General features: G+C 36.7%; 1 protein-coding gene across 1 annotated transcript in view; it reads left to right on the top strand.

Annotated features, from left to right (window-relative positions):
• Nucleotides 1-20,137, top strand: part of GBE1 (1,4-alpha-glucan branching enzyme 1) — a 156,780-nt gene extending 136,643 nt beyond the window's left edge. The window contains exons 15-16 of the mRNA XM_065676378.1: nucleotides 8,656-8,773; nucleotides 18,156-20,137. Coding sequence (XP_065532450.1) covers nucleotides 8,656-8,773; nucleotides 18,156-18,224 — 187 coding nt within the window. The 3' untranslated portion in view covers nucleotides 18,225-20,137. The remainder of the gene's footprint in view (nucleotides 1-8,655; nucleotides 8,774-18,155) is intronic.
• The last annotated feature ends 5,102 nt before the right edge of the window (nucleotides 20,138-25,239 follow it).

Raw genomic sequence — 25,239 nt, 5'->3', positions numbered from 1 at the left:
TGCCATTTTTACATAGCATAGCGTATCAAAGCATTATAATGCTAGAGTGAATGAATACCAAAGTTGTACATTTATGAATGTAGGGTGACGCTTGAAGTCAGAGTTGACCATAAGCAAACAGCTGGGTAAGACCTGAGGTATCACAAATACTGTCATCAAAATGCTATAAAAAGTATATATTAAAAAATAAAAAAAAAGTTAATTCAGGCTCTCTGACATTTGCAACCTGCACCTAGAGCTTCTAATGAGCAAATAAGGTCATTTGAATGAGTCAGTAGTATGTGATTGCTGAAGGCAAAGGCACTGCTTTGCAGGCTGCTTTGAAGTGCAGTTATGTAAGTGTCCCTGACTGTTAGAATGCAGGAGATATCTGGCATGTGGAGACAAAGGACTTAATTTAGGATCAGCCAAATGCTAAACTCTGCCAACATAGTTGGTATGTTAAGGTTAATAGGTGTGAATACAAAATATAGCATGCTTACATGGGAATGCATCTTTGATCTGTGTAGGAAAAAGACACAGCTTTCCAGCACTATGAGTCTGTGTAACTGTTAGAGTGGCAAATGCTATTGCTTAATTTCTGTGCCACTATGAGAGGGAGAAAGGAAAACATCTCTATGCTCATGCTGGAATTTTGCTTCATAAATTCTGCTCTTTCCAAAGCCTCTTTGTGAGAAATAGGCAGTTTACCTAACAAATTATTTCTGCCTAATTTGCTTCAGTTTTGAGATAGATGAATAATCATCATGTAGGTCAGCTGTCTCTAGTTCTCTGATTGGAGATAAGAGTTCGAATGTTAACAGGGAAACCATTCATAAGTTTCTATTTTTGTGTCTGTTTTTTTTTTTTTTTTTTTAATACTGACTAGACCTTTCTGTGGGGTTGTGGTTGATTACAAGGCTTGTCTGCAGTAAAAATTCAACATGGAATACTTCTTTCCTCTGTTCAAAAGGAACGTGGCTGAAAGGAGTGAGAAAGAACAGGAAAGGGGCTCAAAGATTTAAGAAATAAGTCCTTCCTCTTCCATAAGATCCCTTGCCAATTTTTGTTAAAACAGTTTTTCTGTGGTGTTAGAAGTGTCATTAAAAATAAGCTATCTGTATATACCCACCCCCCCATTTTTTTAACCAGGCTTGTTGTCTTGGCACAAAACTAAACCAGGGTTTCATGTTCAAGATTACCAACCAATGCGGATTTACTTATCTCTAAACTTGCGTTTTGTTTAAGCAAAAAGCGCCTACATTTGATTGAAGCAAAAAGGCGCAGTACCTTCCCTTCTCCTCAATACTGTGCCATGATTTGAGTGCTCAATGGCTTCAATTATCATCTAAATATACAGAGCTAAAGGTCATAATCCAGAGGATTTCCAATATGCTTGTTCTTAACTGTAGGCCGACCCCTTAGTCTTCTCCAAAATAAGGATTGTGTGGAGAGGGAGAAGAGAGGTACCCCTCTTCTTTAATGTAATTTCTTTCTTTCAGTGAAATTAAAGAATTGCTATAAACAAAAGGGCCTGACCACTTCAGGCTCTTTTTATGTCCTTCTTGCAGCTGTACTTTCCTTCCTCTTCCCTGTATTTATGGTGCATTTAATGACTGAGTTCCTGTTTTCCTTAATGTGTCTTAATAGCATATATTTTGTCCCTTTAGCGTCTGTAATATTGTCTCTGTATTCTTTTATGCCCAAATTGAAAATCTGGTTTCCACTTTATTTAGGCTTCTTTCTAGGATATGAAGTGAATGAAGATTTCATCAATTAGTTCTATTGATCTGTGCATATTAATAATTCATAAATTACGCTTGTGCCCATAGCTTGTTTTTTACAAAATCTGTGTCTTCGAGAATTTGGTTTTCTTTGGAATCCTTTCTCTTTCTATCTATCTTGAGAATAATGTTTGTCAATTCCACAGCTGTTTGTGTGCCTGGCTTTCCTTTTTCTCAGTTTGTTTCTTGTCTTCACTTGTTGCAAAGATCTCTTTATTTTATAGGTAGTATTTTGGCAATGAGAAATGCTGCCAGGACAGCTTACCTATTCTTGATTTTTGTAGGGTGAATATTTTCCTTTATCACTGGCTCATTACTGTTGCCTTTGACTTCTGAAACCAGCTCGTGCCTTTGTACATGAAAGTTGTTTGTCATCTTGATTGTCATCCTGGTGACTTCTCCATCTGGGCACTTTTTCCAACAGTTACATACTTTTGAAAACCAGGCAATGAATAATATTCTCTGCCAGGTGTCTTTTGCTGTTGGGAAAATGTAGATCATGGTGCCAGTAAATCCAATCTAAGATCTGAATTGGAGTGTCCAGTGGGCATGGGGATTACTGCAGTCTTGGTACTACTTTCATACAGGTCTAATAGCAGAGATCTTGCCTCTCCTGAAGAAAAAGTTGTCCTCAGCACTGACATCAAGTAAGCGTTGGAACAGGTTGCCCAGAAAGCTTATGCAGGCTCCATCTTTGGAAGTTTCTAAGAGCTTACTGGATAAAGCTCTGAGCAGTGTAGTCTGACCCTGTAGCTGACATTCAGAGGTCTCTTCAAGCCTGAGCTATTGTTGTTTCCACCCCTATGATCCCGTGCTACAACTTGTGATCCTTGTCTTTTGTCCTTCAGACTTGCTTATGATACTGTGCCCTATGCTTCTGTGGGTAGACTGCCATGGTAAGTGAAAGTCACCTGACTTGCCTAGATGAGCTCTGTTCTTTCATTGACCAGCAAGTTTTTAGTGGTGGCTTTTTTAACTAGCAGCTTTTTGTGTTGTTTCTATTCAAAAAGTTATTAAAGATGAGTAAATGTTTAAAAACCAAACAAATCAAACCCAAACCATCCTCACCTCCCCCCCACCAAAAAAAAAAACAAAACCAAAACACCAAAAACACCAAAACCCTTTCACACCCACAAAAAAAATATCTCAGAACTGTGAACCAAAACATGGTAAGGGTTGATGAGGAGGAGTGTTGCTCTCTCAAGCAAAATGCAAGGAGAGTGCACTCTCAAGCCCATCATAAATATTAGGGTAGAATCACCCTCTGATTTCCCTCGTCTCTCACACTGAGCCTGAGAATCCAGTAAACACATGAGGTAGTGAGAAGTTCAGTGTTTTCTGTCTGTCTTGGCAGCTGTACCACTAAAGGTAAGCATCAGTTCTATGACTGACTCTTCACTCCCAGTAGAATCTGTACGTCTAAGCTTACAAGGGGTAATTCAGTTATGGTCAATAAAATTACACTTTTAAAGCAGTGCAGTTGACTTTTTAAGATATTGTATCTCTGATTCTGTGTGCAGTCAGATTCAGTTTTGAAGAAAGAGATGGTGAATTAACTCATTCTGTGAACTACCCTGAATTGATTTAAGTTTTTTTATCCTTAAAATAACTCTAGGCTGCATCTTTAAGATGAGCAAACAGATACACACAGAGCCCTACTTAGTAAATATAGTAAATTCTCTTAAGTGAAACTTGGGGGGGTTTCTATTTTGTATCCTGAGACAGATTCACCTAGAGAAAATTAGCATATCTTATATATCTGAATGTCTGGTTGTACCTGAGAAAAATGTGCAAAAGTAAAGAGAATAAATCAGATAATATTTATTCCACTGGTGTACTTAAGGACACTTGCATTTCTGATGGTGATTGATAACTATGAAACCTTCAGTTAAAATGTGAAGCCTACATCAGAACTTCATATTTTGCCTTCTGCAGTTTCCAGTTTTAAATTGCTGAAGTACTAAAAAAAACACAGGAGATGCTATTTTTGCGTTTAACTTTCCAAATCAAACTGGTACAAGGAAATCTTGGTGTGTTAATGATAGGTTTCAAATCCACACTTCCTGAGGATTGCTCCTTAGTAATTTGTAGTCTTCTAAATTGTTGACTTTTTTAATGAGCAAAGTTGGAAGAACTTGTATATTCAGCTGGAAATTCTGGTGTGAGTTATTCTACATTGCTTTGCCAGTTTATTCAACTTAACCTCTGAGAATCCATTTATTACAGTATTGAAGAGCTTTCAGATGTAGGCTGTTTGTGTGCTAACTGCTAAAACAGGACTAAAGAGAAATGCTGGTATAATACTTGAAAGCTGGCCTTTGATTTTCATCTAGGATGGGCAAAAATATTTTCCAGGACTTTGAGGGTTGGATTTGACAAAATACATCCACACATGAAAGACTTTATTTAGAAGTTTTTATCTTAAAGCCATTACTGTACATGTAGCTTATAAACGAGCTATGCTGAGAAGCTGTTTAACTCTCAGCGTGGTGGTGTCAGCCTTGTTTTGGCCACTACAGTGGCCAGTTCCTAAACATTAACATTGCAGTGACTGGTCGCTCCATCATTTTATTTGCATGTTCTTCTGTCACCATTCCTGGTTAATGTTTTTGCAAGAGGTAAGATATGAAAACATGCTGCTTTCACCAGTGTGTATGTGTGTGTGTGTGTGTATATATGTATATATTTAACTTCTAGAAGAAAGTGTATAGAACGTTTAGGCAGACATGGATTTAGAATTATTTTTAATTCATTTAAAATTTGGGATTTTATTCTGCATTTGGGTGTTTATGTTTTAATTCTTCCTTGAATAGTGCCTGAACTGTTTTAATTCAGTGTCTTGTTTCAATAATGATAGAAATTCTCAGCACTTTGCTATTACACAACACTGTTAATGATTGAGGGGGAAAAATCTTCTCTTTTAGTCTACTATTTCATAACTTGTAATCAAAAGATGAAAGCCTTCCTGTGATACTTGTTTCTGGATTAGATTGCTAGGTCAGAATTGATAACTTTAGAACTTTTTTTAAAAAGCTTTTTTAAAGAACCTTTTTTAACTTTTTCCCCAAAAGATTTTACTTTCTGTCTCCATTTCTCCATGTTTGAAAAGCTCTCATTTTCTGTAATGTGTAGTAGAAGATCTCATGTGGAGGGCGCAAACTGGCTGTTGTTGCAGGAATTCTGGAGCCTATTTGTCTTCAAAAATCCCCAACAATAAATTTCAGGCTGGAGTGGAGAGGGAATTATTCTGCATTTGTACATGGTGTGTCAAATGCCCTAGTTAAATATCTCTTGGTTTTTGTACAGCCTTTGCTAATATACTTTGAATAATAAGTAAATACATGAAAGTGTCTAATGAGATGCAGGCTTCTTAAGAAGAGATAGTCTTTTGTATGCTGTGTGCAACTATCACAGCATATATACTGTAGCTACTTCTTTAAAGGATTTCCCCTTAGGAAATGTTGAAAAAGGCTTTAGGGAAAAGTTGTTTGGTTTATACAAATAAACAAAAAACACCCAGAGATTTATCTGAACACCCAGAACGAAGCATCCAGGGTTACCTTTAGCCATTACTTCTGCAAGTAAATCTTTTAATCCATGTAGATGTAATGAGAATGAGTAAATTTAATCTTGTCATACGGTTATAATATCTATCTGGATTAGGCAGGGAATCCTGCCGGTGTTACTGTCAATGCCATTATGACTGATTCAGGACAACCAGCTGATCCCAAGACTGCTTGAAGAATCAAAAAAGCTTTTTAAAAGTGTTCCCATGTCTTCTGTTGCCCAGATTTCTTTCTTTTGGCTTAAATTCACTTTCTGAAAGTTTCTGTGTATGAACAGAAATTATTTCAGCACAATTTTTTATCCTTTTTGGTCTGTACTTTGTCCCATCGGTATTGCCAGAACTATATCCTTTTGCTTTTAGCCAAGAAATAGTAGCAAGGGATAAAAATGAAATCATTATTAGGTATTCTTTTGTATATTGAGAAGCGCACTGAGAAAATGAGAGCTCATTTACATGCAAGTTAAAAGGAAACTAAATATTTACATACACACCCATGCTCTAGTTGCATGCCTGGAAAGCACCAGGGAACCAGAAATATGGATGCTTAAATATTTTGTACAATAAAAACTATAATGGCTACTAATCCCCATCTTAAAACAGGTTATGAAAAGATGAATGTAAAACCATCAGAATCACATACAATCTTTTTGTGTAAGTTTGGTTACCCTTCCTACGTGTCCAGTCTTGCTCAGTTTTGTCCACGCTTTCTAACTTCATCAGTAACCTGTCACATAGGCACTGTCTGTAATACGGCTGTCATATAGAATACAGAAGTCCCAACATACTTAGTATTTGAATGGATTTGATTTGTTACAGATGTTAATCTGAGTCAAACCAGATGATGCAGAGAAGAGTAGTTTCTTTATAAATACTCAGTATGCCATGCATCATTTTACATCTGGTCAGTAGAAATTCTTAGCTGCTCTTCTGCCAAGCTGGGCCATCACCCCCACAAGTAGCACTTGGATTCCTTTTATCAATAGTAAGGGTTGAGGAACAAAATACAAATTATCCTATTTTATGATTTGCATTTAGTTAGTGGTGCTTTGTGTGTCATTAAACCTGCATAAGATTAAATAAAAAATTATGTTAAAATAAGTATTTTGAAACATCGTAAAAGCATATTAATTCAGTAATTAATGTGGTAGATAATAACAGCCTTTCCATTTCCAGCTCTATCTGTACAAGAGTTCATTGCTTTTGCTACTCTCCTCCACTGTAGTGGTTAGGAAATTTAGTCACAGCATCAGACTGAACAGAAATTGGGTTTGGTTTGGGTTGTTTTTTTTCAGTCAGAGTGCACGTTAGTATTTCCAGCACTTTATATCGCTAGAGAGCACTACTAGACATACTTTTATGGCCTGGATTAAGGAAACGGGATAAATTGCTTTAAAATTAGCATAGTTATAACAATTGCATTTGCTGTAAATAGTTTTAGGGAAATCATTAAAGATGTCAGGGCTTTCAGCAACACTGATAAATTATTAAATTTAATGTATAGTGTGGATTGCAGGAGCAAAGAGTGAAATGCTTGAGGGAGACTTTTCCCTGCTGTGTTAATAAAACACACAGTGGAAGAGCAGCAGCCATTGCTGATGCTGGGTTTGAAAGGGCACTGGAGAGAGTAACTAACATTGTAGTTTGTATTTTGCATGTTGTACGTGACAACAAATGAATGGTAATTTGAATTTGTTTATGAAATGGGGGGGGGGGGGGGTGTAGTGCACATATAAAACATTAGGACTAAATCTGGCAACGTGTAATTGTTCCCAAAGGTAACAGAGATTTTGGTCGAGAATATGGTGATCTGTTGGTTGTCCTTTAGGGCACCTGCCCTCTAGTAATCACCAAATAACTTGGCAGTTTGGAACCTTTCTCTCATTTTGCTGCAAATAGCTGTGGGGAAGGGATTACTTAACATTAGTGATTTGGTATCTAATTGACAGCTTTGCTTTTTTCTTCTTTGCCTTCTGTTAGCAAAACCTGTGCAATCTTCAAAACTGAAATATACTTCTAAACTGAGTAGATTTGCAGTTAATTTTAGTTTAGGCTATTTTTTGTGTTATATACGCTTCAGTCTTTGTTGTTGCTAGAGATTTAAAACAGAAAGACTTGATGGTTGGGAAATTCCCTAAACTCATCTGATAGAGTAGTGTAAAAAGACTTAAAAAAAGAAACAGTTCTGTTAATATCAAGATCCTTAGAGTTTTGAGCAGGACTGTTTTCAAAAGGCTGAGCAAACACAAATCCAAGAGTAGTTTAAGGACCACTGACCTGAAAGACTGTTGATTGGCTCTTCCTTAATCCTATTAAATACAAGTTCTAGTAAAATAAGATTCTTGCATGGCTTAAAATGAAGGAAGCACATTGTGGATTATAGAGCACTGTTATTTCCCTCTCTATACATTTTGGGTGGTGGGGAGTGGAGATTGAGGTCTTCTGTTGTACTACAGGAGGTAAAAGGATGCTTTAGTTATGTCCAAACAGGAAATTCAAAGATTCTGAAATAATTCTAAACTTAAAACACTGTTGTCCCAAATAAGAAGAAATTTACTTTTGAATATGTATGAGCTCTTCTTTTTCTAATTTATTTCCTTACATTTTCTGATTTTCTTCTTGAAACATTATTTTATCTTTTATTTTTTGCTAAATCTCTTTGAATCCTTCTAAGTATCTGTACAAATATTACAACTCATTGTTACACTTTGTTAACCAACTCACCCCATTTTAACAGTTGCATTCAGAATGTTTGTCTCTTACAAGGACTTCTAGTAAATATAAGTTTTCTTTTGTTGCTCTGTACTATAATAATTCAAACTCTTCTGAAAAACTCCCTAAGGAATTCTGGGGTTTTCTGCTCTAAAATTATATCCTCATCAACACTTGATCAGATTCTGACAGACTGTAAAATATTGCTAAACATCAGTTGATTTTGACAGTCACAATTACATAACTTCTTAAAAGCAATTAAAACCCACTCATTTTGTTTAGTGGTACATTTTAATCCAATTTATCACATAAGATACTATGCATATATACTGTAATAATATAAAATAGCCATTCCTTGAAGATTCCAGAAGAGTCTGGAAGGTACTTTCTTTACTAGGAGTCACTATGCTAAAATCAAATTTTCTATACAGCTTCTATATGTTTCTTTTCTTTTTCCACTCTTAAGTGTTCTTAGATATTTCTTAATGATTATTTTTGCTTTCTATTGAGTATATTGGCATGAATAATGTTGCAGCAGTTCTTTCAGGCTTTCTGCTCTGATTGATTTTCCCTTTCACAGTAAGTTGGGATAGTTCCTTAACAGTCATTTTTTAAGTATAAAATCCTTCTGGATTCTGATGATGGAGAATATGGAGGGCATCAAAGGCTGGACCACAGTACAGAGTACTTCTCTGAAGAGTATCCTCACAATAATCGACCTAATTCACTTATGGTAAGTAAGATTTCTATGTTTCATCTGGATTTTTTTTTTTTTTCTTTTTGGACAAATATGGATTCTATTCTAAGAGAATTTGGAGGGGGTATTTTCTGAAATTAGCCTTTGTGAATACTGTAGAGATGGCAATGTTAAGGTTTGATTATGGCCTATAATGTTAACTGATATTTCTCTTTTGACATTGCATTTAAATTTGCATGCATTCCTGAAGTATCTGGCACACAGCGTTCCTTGCCAACATGCTTGAAAACCTTCTGATGTGCTTTTGTATTATCATTTTTAATATCATTTGCTTTATTTTCGTGTCTGAGAGGTTCCATCTACATGCTTAATTAAAGCTCTGTAGAAACTGAATCTCACATTGCTTTCTTAAAATTATTTGCTCAATTCCACAAACATGAATTAAAGCAAGTCATGCATTTCCCAACTGTTTTTCTTCTCAGATTGCAGAAAAACTTTGCAAAATGTCAGACCTTCTCTGTTCACATAAAGAATTTCAAGAATTTCCAGTCCTAGGGTGTTATGAATAACAGATAAGCACTTTCGACAGATGAAGTGGGAGGCATACCCTTGTGTATAGGCCCCCTTTAGGTATCAGAAGGCTTTTACAAGGTCTACCCTGAGCCTTCTTCAGGCAGGACAAGCCCAACTCTCTCAGCCTGTCTTAATAGGAGAAGTGCTTTAGCCCTCTAATATATCTAATACATCTGTCTATGCCTTTCTCACTCTGTTTTGTTGTATTCAGGGTATTGGCATTTCTCTCATTAGCTTGTTTGACTTCTTATGTGGCTTGGTATCTATGCTCATTTGCACACAAAGAAACCAAGGCTCTAAGGTTTCATTGCTGAAGGTTATTTAGCAAATTAGTGCTTCTAGAATTCCTGCTTTCTGTGTCCAAATACCTTGGTTTGATGATTGGAGAGCATCGTAATTATCTACCACTAGCTTAACTTTTGCAAGCCAATTTAACTGTAATATGGAATGTATATTTCATTTAGACTCTTAGATCGTTTGCACCAGTCATTCGAGACAGAAGAAAATGCGACAAAATTTGAAAAAGCAGTTTGCTAAGAGCATGTGAAAGATAAGGCATGTAACAAGCAAAGCAGCAGATGCACTTTTGCAGCATAGACTGTGGCATGACAGTGGCACTTTTGGGTCAGAAAGAAAGCCAGCAGCGTGGGTCACATTACCTTTCTTGCATATCCTTCAGCAATCCAATTCACAGACCACCTTCAGCCAACACCCCAGAAGATGCCACAACTGCTACATAGAAGTAAAATGCTAGTAAAAGACACCAAGTAAAAGACACCTATGAAGCCATCCCTATAAAGACATAATGGTCCTTTTCCTACTGTTTAACAGTTACTTTATTCCCCTTAGATGATGCACTAGACATAAGTTTCTTGTTTCAAAAATTGTAGTTCCTCCTCCACCACAAGCTTCAAACAAGTATTTTTTTGATGACAGATGCACCTCCCTTAAGGTGTGTCAGCAAAATGTGCCCAGAGGGCTATGACAAAACAAAATCGCATGCAATAATTCTGCTGCTCAAGTCAAGCTTAAATAGCACACAAATATTTTACAAAAATAGAAGATTAGATGTGACATGATTCATTTTAGAAACATCACCTAATAAAACAAATATTCAAAGTGACATTGCAAAATGAGAAGAAGAGAGATAGATACAAAATTCCTGGAGCAAAGAATCGTGGATGAAGAGGGAGCTTTGTAAGCAGTGTAAAGTAGGCATTTCACTGTAATATTTTGTTGATAAACAGATGATTCAGGTTTGTTTAGTAATGCTGTAGAGGGCCAGATTTCAAACTCATCAGACATACCTCAAAAACTCCATAGAAAAAACATCCTTTGTAATATGACTGATTTAAATCATAATTTTAATCTAATTTTTCCATTTCACTGCTTGCTCTGTTCTGGGATTTAAGAAATATATGAAATGTACATAACATTCCACATAATCAGGCTCCCTCATAACAAGCTGTTAACCACTTTGTCATTGTGAAAATAGACTATTTCCCACGGTTTTATTTCTGTTTACATCTGTATGTGGTTTTCTTATAATGGGGGGGAAGGTTGAGGTCCATTTTATAAAAGCTGTGTGCTTTTTCAATGCTTCGGTAACCTTTTAGTTTTGTTTATGTCTTATCATCTCTTCGCAAGATGTAAATTAAGTGCTGCACACGCATTCAACTCCTGTCAAATCCTAGTGCCCCTTTATGTACAAAGTCATTTGTTGATACCTTATTTGCTGGTTGTAGTTGGATGTGAAGCTTAAATTCCAGGTGGGAGGGGAAGAAAAATAACCATTTTTAATAACACTTGTAATTTGAGATATTTTGTCAGTATTTTCTAAGGCATTCAAATTGAATTTTACTGTAAAATAGAACTAAAGATCAATGTGTGTCCCGGTAACTTTAATATTTTTGTACCACACCAAAAGTTAGAATTTATATGAAAATGGTGGGATTTATACTTTGATAGTTTATACCCAAACTGAACTGAGTAATAAGCAGGAATATTGCAGTGTGTTGTGTCATTGGCAAAGTAGTATGCAGTTTACTGGAAAACGTAATTGTTTAACACATCTGAGCTTTTATAGATTTACTTTTTCTGTAGTTCTTTCCAGTTAGTTGAAAAAAAATAGATGTCAAAGCATTACTTTCCCCCTGTCCCCAGTACAGGTTTTTTTATTCTCTATTTTGGCATCTACTGACATAGTCTTTTCACATTAAATGAAATTGAAATTATATAGCTTATTTTAAGAACATCATTATTACCGGGTTGAGTTTTAACCTTGACCTTAATGTATATTATTCAATGTCAAAGTGCAACTTCCTGCTTCCTTGAGTCTATTGACAAATTAAAATGCTTGCATCATCTGAGATGATCTAAAAGCTTTTAGTGACCTTAGCTTTGAAAATTCTCATTTGAATAACTTTCATGATAAGGACTTATGTATTGAATTTTAAAGGACTGATGTAGTCTTCAACTGTTTTCTCTCCTGACATGCACAGATACACAGGTTATATCAAGGAATATTTGTAGTTAGAAGATGAACTGTTTTAACTAGGGGACTTGTTAAGACTTTAATACCAGCACGGCCTTTTCTTATTTTTACCTCTTGGTGATTAAGACTTAAGAATTCATTTGTTCGTATTCATTGATATTTTAACTTCTTAAAGCCACAAGCAAGTGTAATGATTCTAAAGTTATTCTGTTAATAATTTTCTATCATCCTGTCTTCTATTTTAGTTAGCTTTGACAGGGGGTTCTGTTGTCTTTTTAAAATACTCCTTCTTAACCTGAAAAAAGATTGCAAAAAATAATAGAGAAGAAATTTTGAGATACAGCCTGTGTAGTACGTGGACTTCTTTTGCATAAATGAAGCAAGACAGTCTGAGAAATTATTTTCTGCATATTCATGCTATACAGCTGTAAATTGAAAAACAAATTGGAAAGCAGAACTTCACATTATTTTAAGCATACCTTCTTTGTCATATGCAATATCTAGCAAAATAAAAACCCAAATGTCTGAGGTTTTGTGTAAGAAATTATAGTCAGAAAGCAAAGATATGTATTTTATGCATTGATGGTTAATTATATTCTCAGAATAGTCAGTGCCTGACAGTTAGTAGTGATACAGAGACAAGAGGTTGTCTAAAGCCCTCATTTTAATTAAAAGTTTGGGATAATGTTGGCATAGACTCTTGTGACATTGCCTTCTGTATCTACCAGCTGCAATATGCTCTACCAGATATTTTTCTGCAGTGCCTGATCTAGCTCTGAGTTCTAGTAATTCTCCCATCTGTTTCAAAATGACCTTGAAATGATTTTTAGGGCCTGGTGTTTTCCAGCCCTGAAAGTGGAATGAAGAGTAGTTCATTGCAGTTCCAGCCAATTTCAGTTGTGCATGCACCTGGTACTGAATCTAGTCTGACAGATCTGAAAGTAGCAGTTGTCATTTGCAGAACTTCTTGCTTGTGAGCTTTTAGAGATGTTTGGAGATCGCTGTGTATTGTAGTTCTCTCCCAAAATACATAAAGTGAGATTTCTACTCATAGCTGCTGTTGTTGAGAAGTGATTTCTCTATTTGGTATTCCAGCATTCTTCTTAGCTTTTATAATATATTATTTCTTGAAATTACCTGAATATTTACAGGAAAAAAGTATAAGGAGCATGCATTTGCATGGCTGAAAACTGCCTTATGTTCAACAAGTATGAGTTGTTTTTAACCTGTTTGTGAGATAGCTTACATGAACGCACTATGATCTTGATTGCACACTGTGTATGTTGGTGGAAAACAGGTTGATTGAATTTTTTTTTTTTGTCTCTGTATTAGACTGGCTGTGATATTTTAGGCTAGAAGTCTTGATCTATGTGGGATTTGCCTAGTTTCAGACAGCGTAAGTGCCTCATAGTTTAAATGGACATGCAGTATGAAAAGGTCAGAGGTGATAACAAAACCAATTTTGTATGTATTTGACCTATAAACATGGCTCCATAATCCTGTTAGCACATCTGCCTGTGAAGTTAGCCACAGTTATTCCATTTCACTCCTGCTGAATACTCCACTGAGGAAATAAAAGGACTCTCAGTTGATGATGTGATGACTAAATGTTTGAATGTTAACTTTGTCAAAAACTTGTATTTACAGCTGAGTCATCCTAACTTTGACCCAAACAGATCTGATTTTCTCCCTTCCCCATACTTTACTCCCCATCAGAAAAGGCCTCGTGAGTCTTCCTATGTTATGTGTGGTATCAGATCTCTTCATGGTTTCTTAAAAACAGTGGAGCTTGTGTGTGACACCTTACAGGACCTTAAGTAATAAGGAAGCAATTGGTTTAGAAAACAGAGGGACAGTTCACTGAGATATGTAAAGCTCTTAGTAACCTGGTATGACCTCATAGCTGATCCTGCTTTCAGCAGGGAGTGTGGGCCTCCAGAGGCCATTTCCAATGTGGATGAGCCTGGTGGGGAAGAGTGGATTTTAGGATGAACACAGCTTGAAACAGAAGAGGGATTCGGGGAATGATTTAGTTGAATGATAGTCAAAACGTAGGCTAGCTATGAATGTATTCTCTTCAGTGTTCTGTACTTTGGGGTTTCGCTTGTGTCTAGGTTCGTCAAGTGAGCCTTGTCAAATGGTGAAGGAGACATGACTGGGTTAAAACTTACGATCAGAAAAAGCAGGTTAGAAGAGTAGAGATAAGTAGAACTGAGGCTTGTAATTGGAAGTATGTAATTCAGCATCAGTATGTGAAAAGGAAAAGGGAAGACAAGAATAAACTTCTGAGACTCTCCTCCTAAGGTACAGAGAAACATCAAAAGTGATCTGTCTTAATAATGTTACTATGTTAATATTACTGATGAATACCTAGGTTTCCTATGATGATTTTAGTCAGGACATATCTATATACTCTTACTATACTTACCTATCTGTAGATAGATCTCTGTCTCAGGCCATGTTTTGTATATATAAAAACTAGCTAGAGACGATGAACAGTGGCAAAAGGCGATTCTACAAGTATACTAATAGGAAAAGCAACTTAAGAAAAATTCAAGTCCTTTGACAAAATGAGGGATCAAACCTGTGATGTGCACTATACACAGTACAGGAGTAGTCAATGCCTTTTTTCCTTTTTTCTTCTTTACCTCAGGTGTTCAAGAGCAAAGCCTGCTCTCAGACCCTTTTGTGTGCCAGTACACTATTGTGGAAGTGGCAGAGCAATAAGTTAGGGACATCTTTAAGACACTGTGTATAAATGGGATACGCTCATACCCTTGTAAAGATTTCAGTGATGTGACTGCAAGGCTTCTGACTGTCATCTGTGAAAATCGTAGTGGTAAGGGGAAATTTCTGCGCTAAATAATGGCTGTAGTAAAGGAAAAGGAAAGCTGAGGGATCTGTAGACCTGTCAGCCTCTCCCCTCAGCACCTTGAGAAGTTAAGGACCACCTCCTCTTGGAATCCATATCCAAATGAGTGGATGGATCAGTCAGAAAGCCAGCATGGATTAAGCAAAGGCGAAACATGCATGATGAACCTGATTGCTTTCTGTGATGAAATGACTCTGGCTGTGTGCATGAGGTTGCTACAGTCAATGCAGTAAGACTTTCAGCTTTGTTTCCTACAACGTTCTTAAGTAGGAACTGGGGAAATACAGGCTGGATAAGAGGATTGCTAGGTGGGTTAAAAACTGGCGGGGCTGCTGCAATTTTAGTAGTCAAAGGCTCAGTGTTCTGGTTGTCCTAGCTGTTAACTGTCACCAAGGAGAGTGTCCTAGGAGCTGCTGCCAGGGCTGATACTGTTTTGGAGTCTTCAGCAGTGACTGGAATGATGAGACAGAGTGTACCCTCAGCAGATTTGTAGATGACAGTGAATTAGATTGAATGGTTGATAAATTGCATATTAGAAGTCCAGTCTAGACACATATTGATAAATTAGAGGATTTAGCCAACAGAAACTTCATAAAAATTAATGAAGAAAAGTTCTATAGAGTAATCCCATGCATTAGTAAAGATTAGAATCCAACTTGCTGCGTAGTAGCCTGACTGAAAAGGATTGGGGTTATGCTGGATAGTAAGATGGATGGAATGGAGTTTGTCACAGACAAATGTCATAACATGTCCGAGCAGGTATCTTAATGTATTTCAGTGTGTTGGAATTCTCTTTAAAATTCATTATTATAATTTGGACCTAAATAACATAGAACAAAGGCGGGGGGGGGGGGCGGGGCGGGAATCCATGGTACTTTAGCTGGGGTATGCAAAAAACAAACCTGTGGTTGCCATATTTTTCAGTATTTAAGGAGGACAGAACTGGGTAATACAATAGAAGCATGGTTGTTTCAGTGTCTGCAGATGTGAGCCTTTTACTGTATGCTGTTGCACATTTATTTCCATAATGTTAAGTATGCGTTTTGATATGAATCAGAACAATGCATTAAAATATTATCAGCAAGTAGAGTTCTTAATCTAAACAAGAGATACCAAATATGCCTGGTGTTACAAATTAATTAGCTTTTAGCTAAGGATCATCCATATTTTCACTTATTTGAAGGTTTCTGGACTCAAACTTACAGTAAGATGCTTGCATTCCAACTTATCCTGTTACTAATGGATTCATGATTTTTTTTTTTTAATTGCACCACTTGGTGGCAAATTGTAGCATATGGATGGCACACAGTCTATTAGCACTCATGAAAAGGATAGAGAAGGTAAATTTAAATTAATGAGGATATGTTACTACAAGAGCAATAGATCAGTTGAGAGGTGCTGAATTAAAAAGAGTAATACTTGAGTTGAAAGGGAAATCTGGGCTGAGAAAGCTGGAAACCCTGCTGGGATCCTGGGTAGATAGTTTTCCAGACTTCACCTTACCTTGGGAAAGACAAGGAATCTTTCCAACCTTCTTGGTCCCTTTTCCTCAGACAAATGTTCTGTGTTCTGTCTATCTAAACAAATAATAAAGCACATGCACTGTAGTATTTCTGGAAATTCTGTTGGGTGAGGAGGAAGGAATAATGCTCATATGTTTGTAACAAGAATTATCTAATACTTGTGTAGTATTTTTCCATTAGAAAAATTGTTTAGCACAGGAACAATTATGAATATTTAATAAATATTAATATATTTAATCAATAATTAATATTTATTCATTGTTCATGCCTTAATCGTTGCTTCTTGGAGTTTTATTTCAGCCTTGATCTAGCAAGAAGCCCATCAAGGAAAAAAACCCACTAAAATGCATGTTTAATTTACCTGGGTAAGAAAAAAGAGGTGACTAAGGTAATAAGCTGGCAGTTGCATCTTGTCATGGCAAACAGAAAACACATCTCTCATCAGTCTAAATGCAATAATTTGTACAATTGTTACATTCTGATAGGAGTGGGATGTTTCCACCACTGCTGTCAGATTCTTAGCTGATATCAGTTGACCTCAAAAGAAATGGGCTAATGTACTTCTCTCAGGATCTGACATATTATAGACCAGAATATAACTGAGAATTGCTGGGTCTTGTATTAATGTTAATTTTTGTTCCCTTAAGTAAGTTTTTACACATTCCTTCTTAGAAAAAAGATTTCTGGTTGTTCTTTCTCTCCTCTCACTTCATCATGTAAACCCAGAGCACTAAATTTCTTAATACACAATTTAAAAATCCCTTCTTTATATGTTCTGAGCTAGTTGACTTCATTAAGTATTTCCTCTCCTGCACATTTGTAGAAGCTATTTATCACTGAAACCGTAGGGTAAATCATTGTTTGCTTCCTTTCAAGGAGCACTGGACATAGCTCCATCTGGTTCAGTGATCAGCTGTTCTTTTCCTTTTCTCCTTTTCCTAAAGCTTTTTGCTGTATTGCTTTGTTTCATTTTGAGAACTATGAAAGCCTTTTATTCCATAAGGCTCTAGTTAGCAGATAACATAGCTGAAATTGCAGAATATTAGAAATTCCACAGAGATGAAGGGTAGTCTAAAAGAGGATGTTGTCAGAATTAAGCCAATCATCTTCAATCTTGTGTTACCTTTTATAATTGCATTTTTATTGACATGTTCAGCAAACACATTCATACACTTGACAATTGATGGAGTACCATGTATCAAGGTAATTGGTAGATAGTACATATCAGTCTTGTTTTCAGATTGTGACTCTACTCTGCTTGGAAGCAATGTCATGCAAAATGCATTGCCACAAGTTCTTTTGTGGTCTATGAGGAGTCTTTTGATTAGGTATGTTTGTTTTTTTCATTGCTAATCGGGAGAAAAGGCTAAGAAAAGTGCCATAATTTAATGGTGAATTTTGAATCCACCTAGTTTTGAGAATGAGTTTTATTGCTCAGACACTGGAACCCATAGATGCCGAGAGTGAGAAGAGCACATTGCTGTGTCATATGGCTGGTACTTGCCTGTAAGAAATGACATCATAGACCTTGGGGAAACTTTAATTCACAGCAGAAGACTGTTGCAGAGCTTTGCCATTTATCATTGTACAGTCTGTTGACTTGGATGTCCTCAGGTTTTTGCAAGTGGTCATTGTAAGTCACATGAGGCCCTCTACTGGTAGTCATTTTAAAATAGATCAAGGTAAGATTTACAAAATATTAAAAGAAAGATGAAAGATTGCAATGAAGCTGTCTTAAACTTTTAGGTTATCTCGTGTAGTTCAATTGTTGCAGATTAAGCAATCGATAGTCACCCTTTAAATCTGATCAATATGATCCACGATATTGCACAAATGACAATTTTTAAGAGTTAAAATATTTCATGTGTGTATTTTTCACATACTGTCATTTAGAAACCGGGTTCTGTGATGATGGGGTTTTTTCAGCTGTTCTTGTTCTTGTCGTGTTTTTACTAGGTGTACATTCCAAGCAGAGTGGCTATTGTGCTTCAGAATGTGGATGTCCCAAAAGGAAGCTCTCTGTAACTGTCGCTGAAGAAGCAAGTCGTAGAAGAAGTGCTGATATGCTGGACTTGCACTAAGCATAACAAAACTTGCTCTGATGAAGCTTTCTGAAACTGAGTATAGTAATATTGGGTGTTTAAAATGTAAGATTAATATCCGCATGTAATTGCAGAGTTCTTGACTTGCTAGAACCTCTTGAGGAAATACTACGAAAGAGAAAGGAAAACGTGGGTTTTGTAGTTATAGTAGTACAAAATTACACTTAAGATATTGTGAAGCAGCAGGTATTCTCAATTAAATTTTTGTTTACAGAAGAGTGGTCCTGCTCTGAAGTTTGTAATTTCTTGCAAGCCTCATTTTGATAGTGAATTCAAATGTTCATTATATATTAATGCTCCTTACTAAAAGTAAGTAGTTTGCTTAAATAAAATAGAAGTTTTTGGCTAAAAGGCAGCCTTAACAGTTTGAGGGACCTAATTTTGAGGCTCCTCTTCTTCAGTGAAGTCCAACATGGAATTAGAAATGTTTATGCAAATAGATGAGAAGGTCCTCTGAGAGTATAGTACTTTGGCATTGTTTTATTTAACTAAAATTGCACAAAAAATGCTGAACAGCAAAATGGGCAGGTCAATTGACTGGTGACCTGCTGATGCTATTGTGTGTGTTGCTTATTTGCTCCTAATCAAATCACTTAGTCTGTGTATTTCACTTGCTACAGCTGGAAAAAGAGATGACTATTTTATATAGTTGACTAAAATGTTCAGTGAAAAGAGTGTTTTGTTCATACTTCAATGATACCACCACACTGGAAGATGTATTGAAAATGTAATTCTTCCTATTGTATTTATTTCACTAATGTCAGGACCTTGCAATACTGATTTCACTATTTCCAGAAGCTGCCTTTCAGCTTGGAACATGATGATGTTCTTGCACTTTTATAACTTTTTGAAACATTGCTTCTCATGAAGAAGCAGTCTCAAAATACAGTGATCAAATTAAGGTGTTTTTTTCGATAAAATCAAGGTGGTTCATTATTGAAGTGCTGCTAAGATTATTTAAGCGAGTTCCTTCATGAGCTGCAACTTTTTGTAAAGAGTAAGATTTTGTATATTTGAAAATGTATTGCAGAGTATTCTTGAAAATTAATACCAAATTAATGAGACATGCTCTATTTTGTTCCATTTATTTAAAAAACCTATTGGAATTGGTTCTGAAATGAATGTCTTTTGTACAAATCTGAATTTTCTAACTTTTAAAGTAGCCAAAGAGGAAGATGTCCGTGACCATTTCTAAGTCATAATTTTACCCAGTTTCCTATGTGAACCATTGTGTAAACTACTGAATAGTTGCACCAATACTGAAAATGTATTCACAGTTCTTGGAATGCTTACTGGTGGCTTACCTCTTAAGCAAAATAAGGGATGGAATAATGCAGCATGATGCAAAACAGTCTTTTGCAGAGTTCTCACTGAAAGGACTTTAGGAACATCCCCAGTCTGCTATGTTCTGTGTGACAAAGAAGTTTATATTGCAGTCATGACACTGTTTAGGATCATGCTTCAATTTCCTCTACACCAGTTTGATCATTGTTTGGTAGTGAGCTAATAAAAGCATTCCCATTACACTAGGACTTTAAAGAGAAGATACTGAACTGTTTTAGCAACTGGAACTGATTTTTTTTTCCCCTAGATTGTTTTCTTATAGTGAAATAACGAGCAACTTCTAATACATGTTATATTTACATTGTATTGATCTAATATGTTTTATAGGGTGGTTTGTTTTTTTCCTGGCACCAGTTCCAGGTTTCAAACTGTAATGCAAGGCAAGTGTCTGTGTCAAACCCGTTTTTCAAGAGAAGGAATAAATGTATGATGTGAAGTATAAACTGAGTAACAAATTACATGCAAAATAAACTCTGAGGAGGATAAAGCAAATGCATATATGGTTTCATTGCTTGTGTTGCGAAAGGATCGTACAGTACTCTTAACACTGGAAGAGAGTATTTTGCTCCATCTTGGTCAGAAACAGTCTGATGAGACTGGAAGAATATTTGTCCTATGCACATTTTTCTTTCATGTAGTGATAGATTAAGAAAAGTAGGCTACAAGATTTCCAAAATGAGCACGTAAGTATAGGAAGCATTAGGGCTTTTTGAAGTCCACCTCTACATTCTAACAGTGGGTTTGTTTCTTGGCTAGAAAATTTTCCCTTGCAGTACCCATGGAAAGACAATTTCTTCCTCCTGCTTTTTGAATTCTGATGGATTACAAAGAGGAATTCAGCTACTGCCATTTCACCTTCTATCTAGCATCACACGCAAATGGCAAAAGTTCAGCCAAGGTCCTCCCTTACTGTTATGCACTGAGGCTTGTAGCTGCATGTCACCATGACTGGTTGAAGCCTCAGAAATGTTTTGAGGAGCACATGAGCTCCAGGGTGTTTTTGCTTGGGTGCACCCTAATCAGCACTCTTCAGTCAAACATGGTAGCGTACCTCTGTCACAGAAGTAAATTAAGTCGTCCATGGTGATTTATGCCTGGCACAAAGCTCTCCACAGAGATTTGGACATCATGAAAGAACTCGTTTTTAAAGATAATATCTCTTAGTGTAAAGGCCTGATAAGTATTTATATTCATACACTAAGGAAGATATACCTGTCACTTGAAAGAGTACTGGTAATTCTTGGTAGCTCTGGCCCCAGAAATTGTTGCTCCACAGCCTCTCACAGTCAATGAGAATTCAAGTTCATCCTCACCTTTATCTAAAGATTCAGGCTGACTTTCCCTCCATCTTGCATCGTGTGTGCTGAATGGTTTTCGTACTGAATAATTCAAGTTCTTCTCCAGACCAGGTTTTCTTAATGATAACATGCAGGCATCCATCAAACTCATGTATTCTATGAGCAATAAGTTCTGATTTCCTTGCTGTTTTCCTCCCACAATTCAAACCTTACTGTCCCAAGCTTTATTTTGAAGATAAATGGAGTGGTTCTTTCAGCTTGGCCAGTATTTTGGAAAACATATTTTAATAGAAAAGCTATTTGACCTTTCTGTTGTTTTCTCGTATGAAATTTGTCTTGCTTGTATTCAGGTTAGCAAAGAGTTTGTTAACCATGTGCTCTAAAAGATGGGAATGTGGTGTAGCTAATCCTCTTGACAAAGGGAGACCAGCTATATGAACAGTAAGATATCAGACTAGGTGAGCAATTGTATGGTACTCAGATGTAAGGCAAGGTGATATTTTTCCATATTCATATGTCAGTTACAGTCTCAGATCTCAAAAATAACTTTGCTTGTTACGTAGTGAAAGGTGAGGGCCAACTGAATGAATGGCAGAAATTGTATTCCTTTTAACTTAAATGTGTGGATATGTTGAGCTCTGTGATCTGCCTTTTGCACCGTAATTTAACTTTCTGATGAATTCAGTTACTTAGCATTTAAGAGTTTCCTCATTGACTAATGTCCAAACTGGTCCTGTTGTCATTGCTGGAGGACTGCTACAGGGATGGAGCAGTACTTTGTATATTTTCATGCATCATTCTGTAGCTAGGATCCAAGTTTCATAAAAGTCAGCCTAAAAGTGGCATCTTCATAACAATTAATGGGAACTTTTTTTGCCAAGGAAGGCTGCGTGCGTGTGTGTTTTCACACCTCATAGGAAATGGTGTGGGTGTCTTGAAAGGGATGAGGGACAGCGGTTATTTGCTGTAATGGAGAGCCGTCTCTTATGCTCAATATATGTTTTAATTCTCTCTAGATTTTGAGATTATTTAGAGTTGTATTCAAATTCTTGAGGAGAGACATGGCATCTTTATGAACATTTTATGAACATTTTAAAAAAAGAAGACCCAGAAGTTTTGGTCATGTTTGCCTTTACTTATAGAGAGAATGAGGAGATTTGGGTCTTGCAATGTTTCCTTTATGTAGGGTTTTTCATTTTTGCTTTACCTAAAAATAAGTTGCAGAAGTAGTGACAGACTGTCATATGACTGCTCTTGTTAAAAAGAGTTGTATACATTGTTGGGTAAAAATAACTCCAGCTGAATACGTCAAAAATACCCTGCTTATGGAAAGGTAGAAACAAAAGCTAATGATGATTCATTAGCTGAGACAAATTATGTTTTTCATGCCTGTGAGTACAATATGTAAACTGTAAACATAAATAACTCTTGGATATTCATGGTAAATTAAAGCTTAAAATTAATTAAAGCATAAGAACTTGCAGGCATTGAAACAATAGATCTAACCTTAGTTGATAGTTTTGCATATTTACAAAGGTATTCTGAGCCCTGAAAACAATACCTGAATGTTTAATTGAACTAGCTTGGAAACTGTCTTCTAAAGTTAGGACAAAGATGATAATTTTTCAGCATGTTAAAGGAAGGTAACAGTTGATAACAGCACTAATCACCCATGCCATTGAACGCCAAGATAATCTTCAGCATTGTTAAAAGCTAAGAGCGAACTCCCTCCAAACTTGCTTGTTTCTACTGACAGTGACTCACAAATCACAATTTAAATGTATAGAGCAAGGACAGTCAAAGATTCCACAATGTAAATTGAATGCTTCTAATGTTCAGTCTTTGCTCAGGGTATGAGGTTTATGACAAAATAGATACAGTGCATTTAGGAAGAAAGGCGTGTCTGCAAATACTGGAGAGACTGGGAGGAACACTTCCTTTGGGACTAGTGATAGGACAAGGGGTGATGGGTTCAAACTGAAGCAGGGGAAGTTCAGGTCAGATGTAAGGAAGAAGTTTTTGCTGTTAGGGTGGTGAAGCACTAGAATGGGTTGCCCAGGGAAGCTGTGAATGGTCCATCCTTGGTGTGCAAGGCCAGGTTAGACAGAGCCTTGGATGACATGGTTTAGTGTGAGGTGTCCCTGCCCATGGCAGGGGGGTTGGAACTAGATGATCCTAAGGTTCTTTCCAACCCTAACGATTTTATGATTCTATAAATGCTATAATGTTGTAGTGTTTTCCTCATAGCAATTTTTTGTTCTGCTACTTTGCAGTAGTCTGCTTGAGTCTTTGTAGCAAAGGAACCAACTCTGGTCTATTTTCTCTTTACTGGAGACAGAGACTGGGGACAAGCAGCTAGCTGTCCCGCTGTACTGGCTGTGGCTGGGATGGAGAGAACAATCTTCATAGCAGCCCTGTGGGTTTGTGCCTAAAACAGTGTTGAGAACATGTCAATGTTTTGGCTGTTGCTAAGCTGTGTGGAGGCCTTCTGTTTCCTACTTTGCTCCCACTCACCCCTTGGCTGGACATCTGCCTGCTGATGGGAAGTCATGAATGAATTCCTAGCTCTGCTTTGCTTGCACACACAGCTTTTGCTTTCTCTGTTGAAGTATTATCTCGATCCACAAGTCTTCTCAGCTTCCTCTATTTCCTCCCCATCCTGGAGGAGAGGGGAGTGAGCAAGCAGCTTGTGAGGGTGCTTGGCTGTTTGCTGAGATCAGCCTATCATCTCCACCAAAAGCTGAGCAAGCTGTCCACCACAGGAGGATACTGGCTGGCAAGATGGAAGTAGGTGAACTAATTTGAAGGAAAAATTAGGGAGTAGATCTCAACCTTGCTTATTTGCCTTTCACAAAATACTGAGTGTATCTTGTGTTTACTTGGGTTGTAGAGCAAGATGACTGGAGTAGATTAATTATCCTGCTGTTCAGTATCACCTTTGTGAATGATAAGGCAAAGTCTATATTTTCAGCCTATTTCACAATAAAAACTCTTGGAGAAGTTGTTTTTTACTAGTAGCAGAACATGATTATTGCTGTAGAAAACTAAAAATACTTCTCTACTTCAAAATTTTTAATGTAAATTCCTTTATAAAAGTATTCACTTTTAAAAGGGGAGGGAGGGACACAGACTTTTATCAGAAGACTACCCTCTGGTACAGTAAAGGTATGGAAAATTAACTGAAATGAAAACCTGATCATTAGAGTGTATGAGATTTTAACCTCTGCTCTTGTACAAAGCTCCTTTCAGGTATTGAGTGCTGCTTTTTTTGTTTGGATGGGTTTTTTTTTTTTCTTTGTTCATTACAGTGGTATTAGACCAAATGCAACAATTTGAGTCTTTCTATACTTTGTAACCTGTGTAAATAGGAGTTATGAATGTTTGAGTCTTCAGGAACAAGTTGGGGTTAGCTTTGGGTTGGGGTTTCAAGGGTAGAGATAACAGAGGAGGCTTAAGGTGTTTGGTGGTTTTGCTAAATGCCACTTACATTCCTTCCTTTGCAATTCCACTGACCGTTCTAAATGTTTGACTGTGGCATGTTTTTGTCAGACAACAGCTAGTCCTGTCTGGCAGTGATAAAAAGATCATCTTTAGACTAGCATGAGAAAGCCAGTTATGTAAACACATCATGTCCAAAACCTGAGATGTTTTTTTCTATCCAGGATTGTTTATCTGAAGGAACTAGTGTTGAGCACTTCATGATATGGAGCACAAATGCAATATGGCATAGAGAACAGGGGGGTTGTGCCAAAAACTGTTTTCCCCAAGGCAAAAAATATTCTGAGATTTCAAACATGGGATTTTTTCATGAAAAATACTGGATTATGACAAGTGAGCATTTTCATAGGAAGATACTTGTCAAAAACTCCCAAAACAGTTCTATAAAAATAAAAATACTAAAACAAAATCTATGCCTGGAATACATGCAGAGCATGGACACTAACAGCTCTAACCGTATTAGTATAAGGGGGCTTTCATTAAATCCATTGCCTATGTGAATCCCTGTACCATTCTTCTGAAAATAAGAAACTTCCTTTTAATGAGCATGTAAAGCAGTAGGGCTATAGGGTTAGCTTTCCATAGGCCTCCTTTGGCTTCTAAAATTCAAATCAGCTGTGTAACTTTTGCCTGCTGCATGTTAGGGAAAGCCGACAGACAGTGATTTGGCCAAGCTGGTGGCCTCAGTATCTTTGTTCCCAGATGGGTTGAGCTTTCCCACTTATGGTCACAAATGGTGGTGATGCCACATGATGAACAGGACTGGAAAACTGATTTGGCAGCTGTATAAGTGCTTTA

The sequence above is a fragment of the Lathamus discolor genome, chromosome 4, assembly GCF_037157495.1.
Source record: "Lathamus discolor isolate bLatDis1 chromosome 4, bLatDis1.hap1, whole genome shotgun sequence".
Classification (NCBI taxonomy): domain Eukaryota; kingdom Metazoa; phylum Chordata; class Aves; order Psittaciformes; family Psittacidae; genus Lathamus; species Lathamus discolor.
The sequence above is the reverse complement of the archived record's forward strand: the minus strand, read 5'-3'. Positions and strand labels throughout refer to the sequence as shown.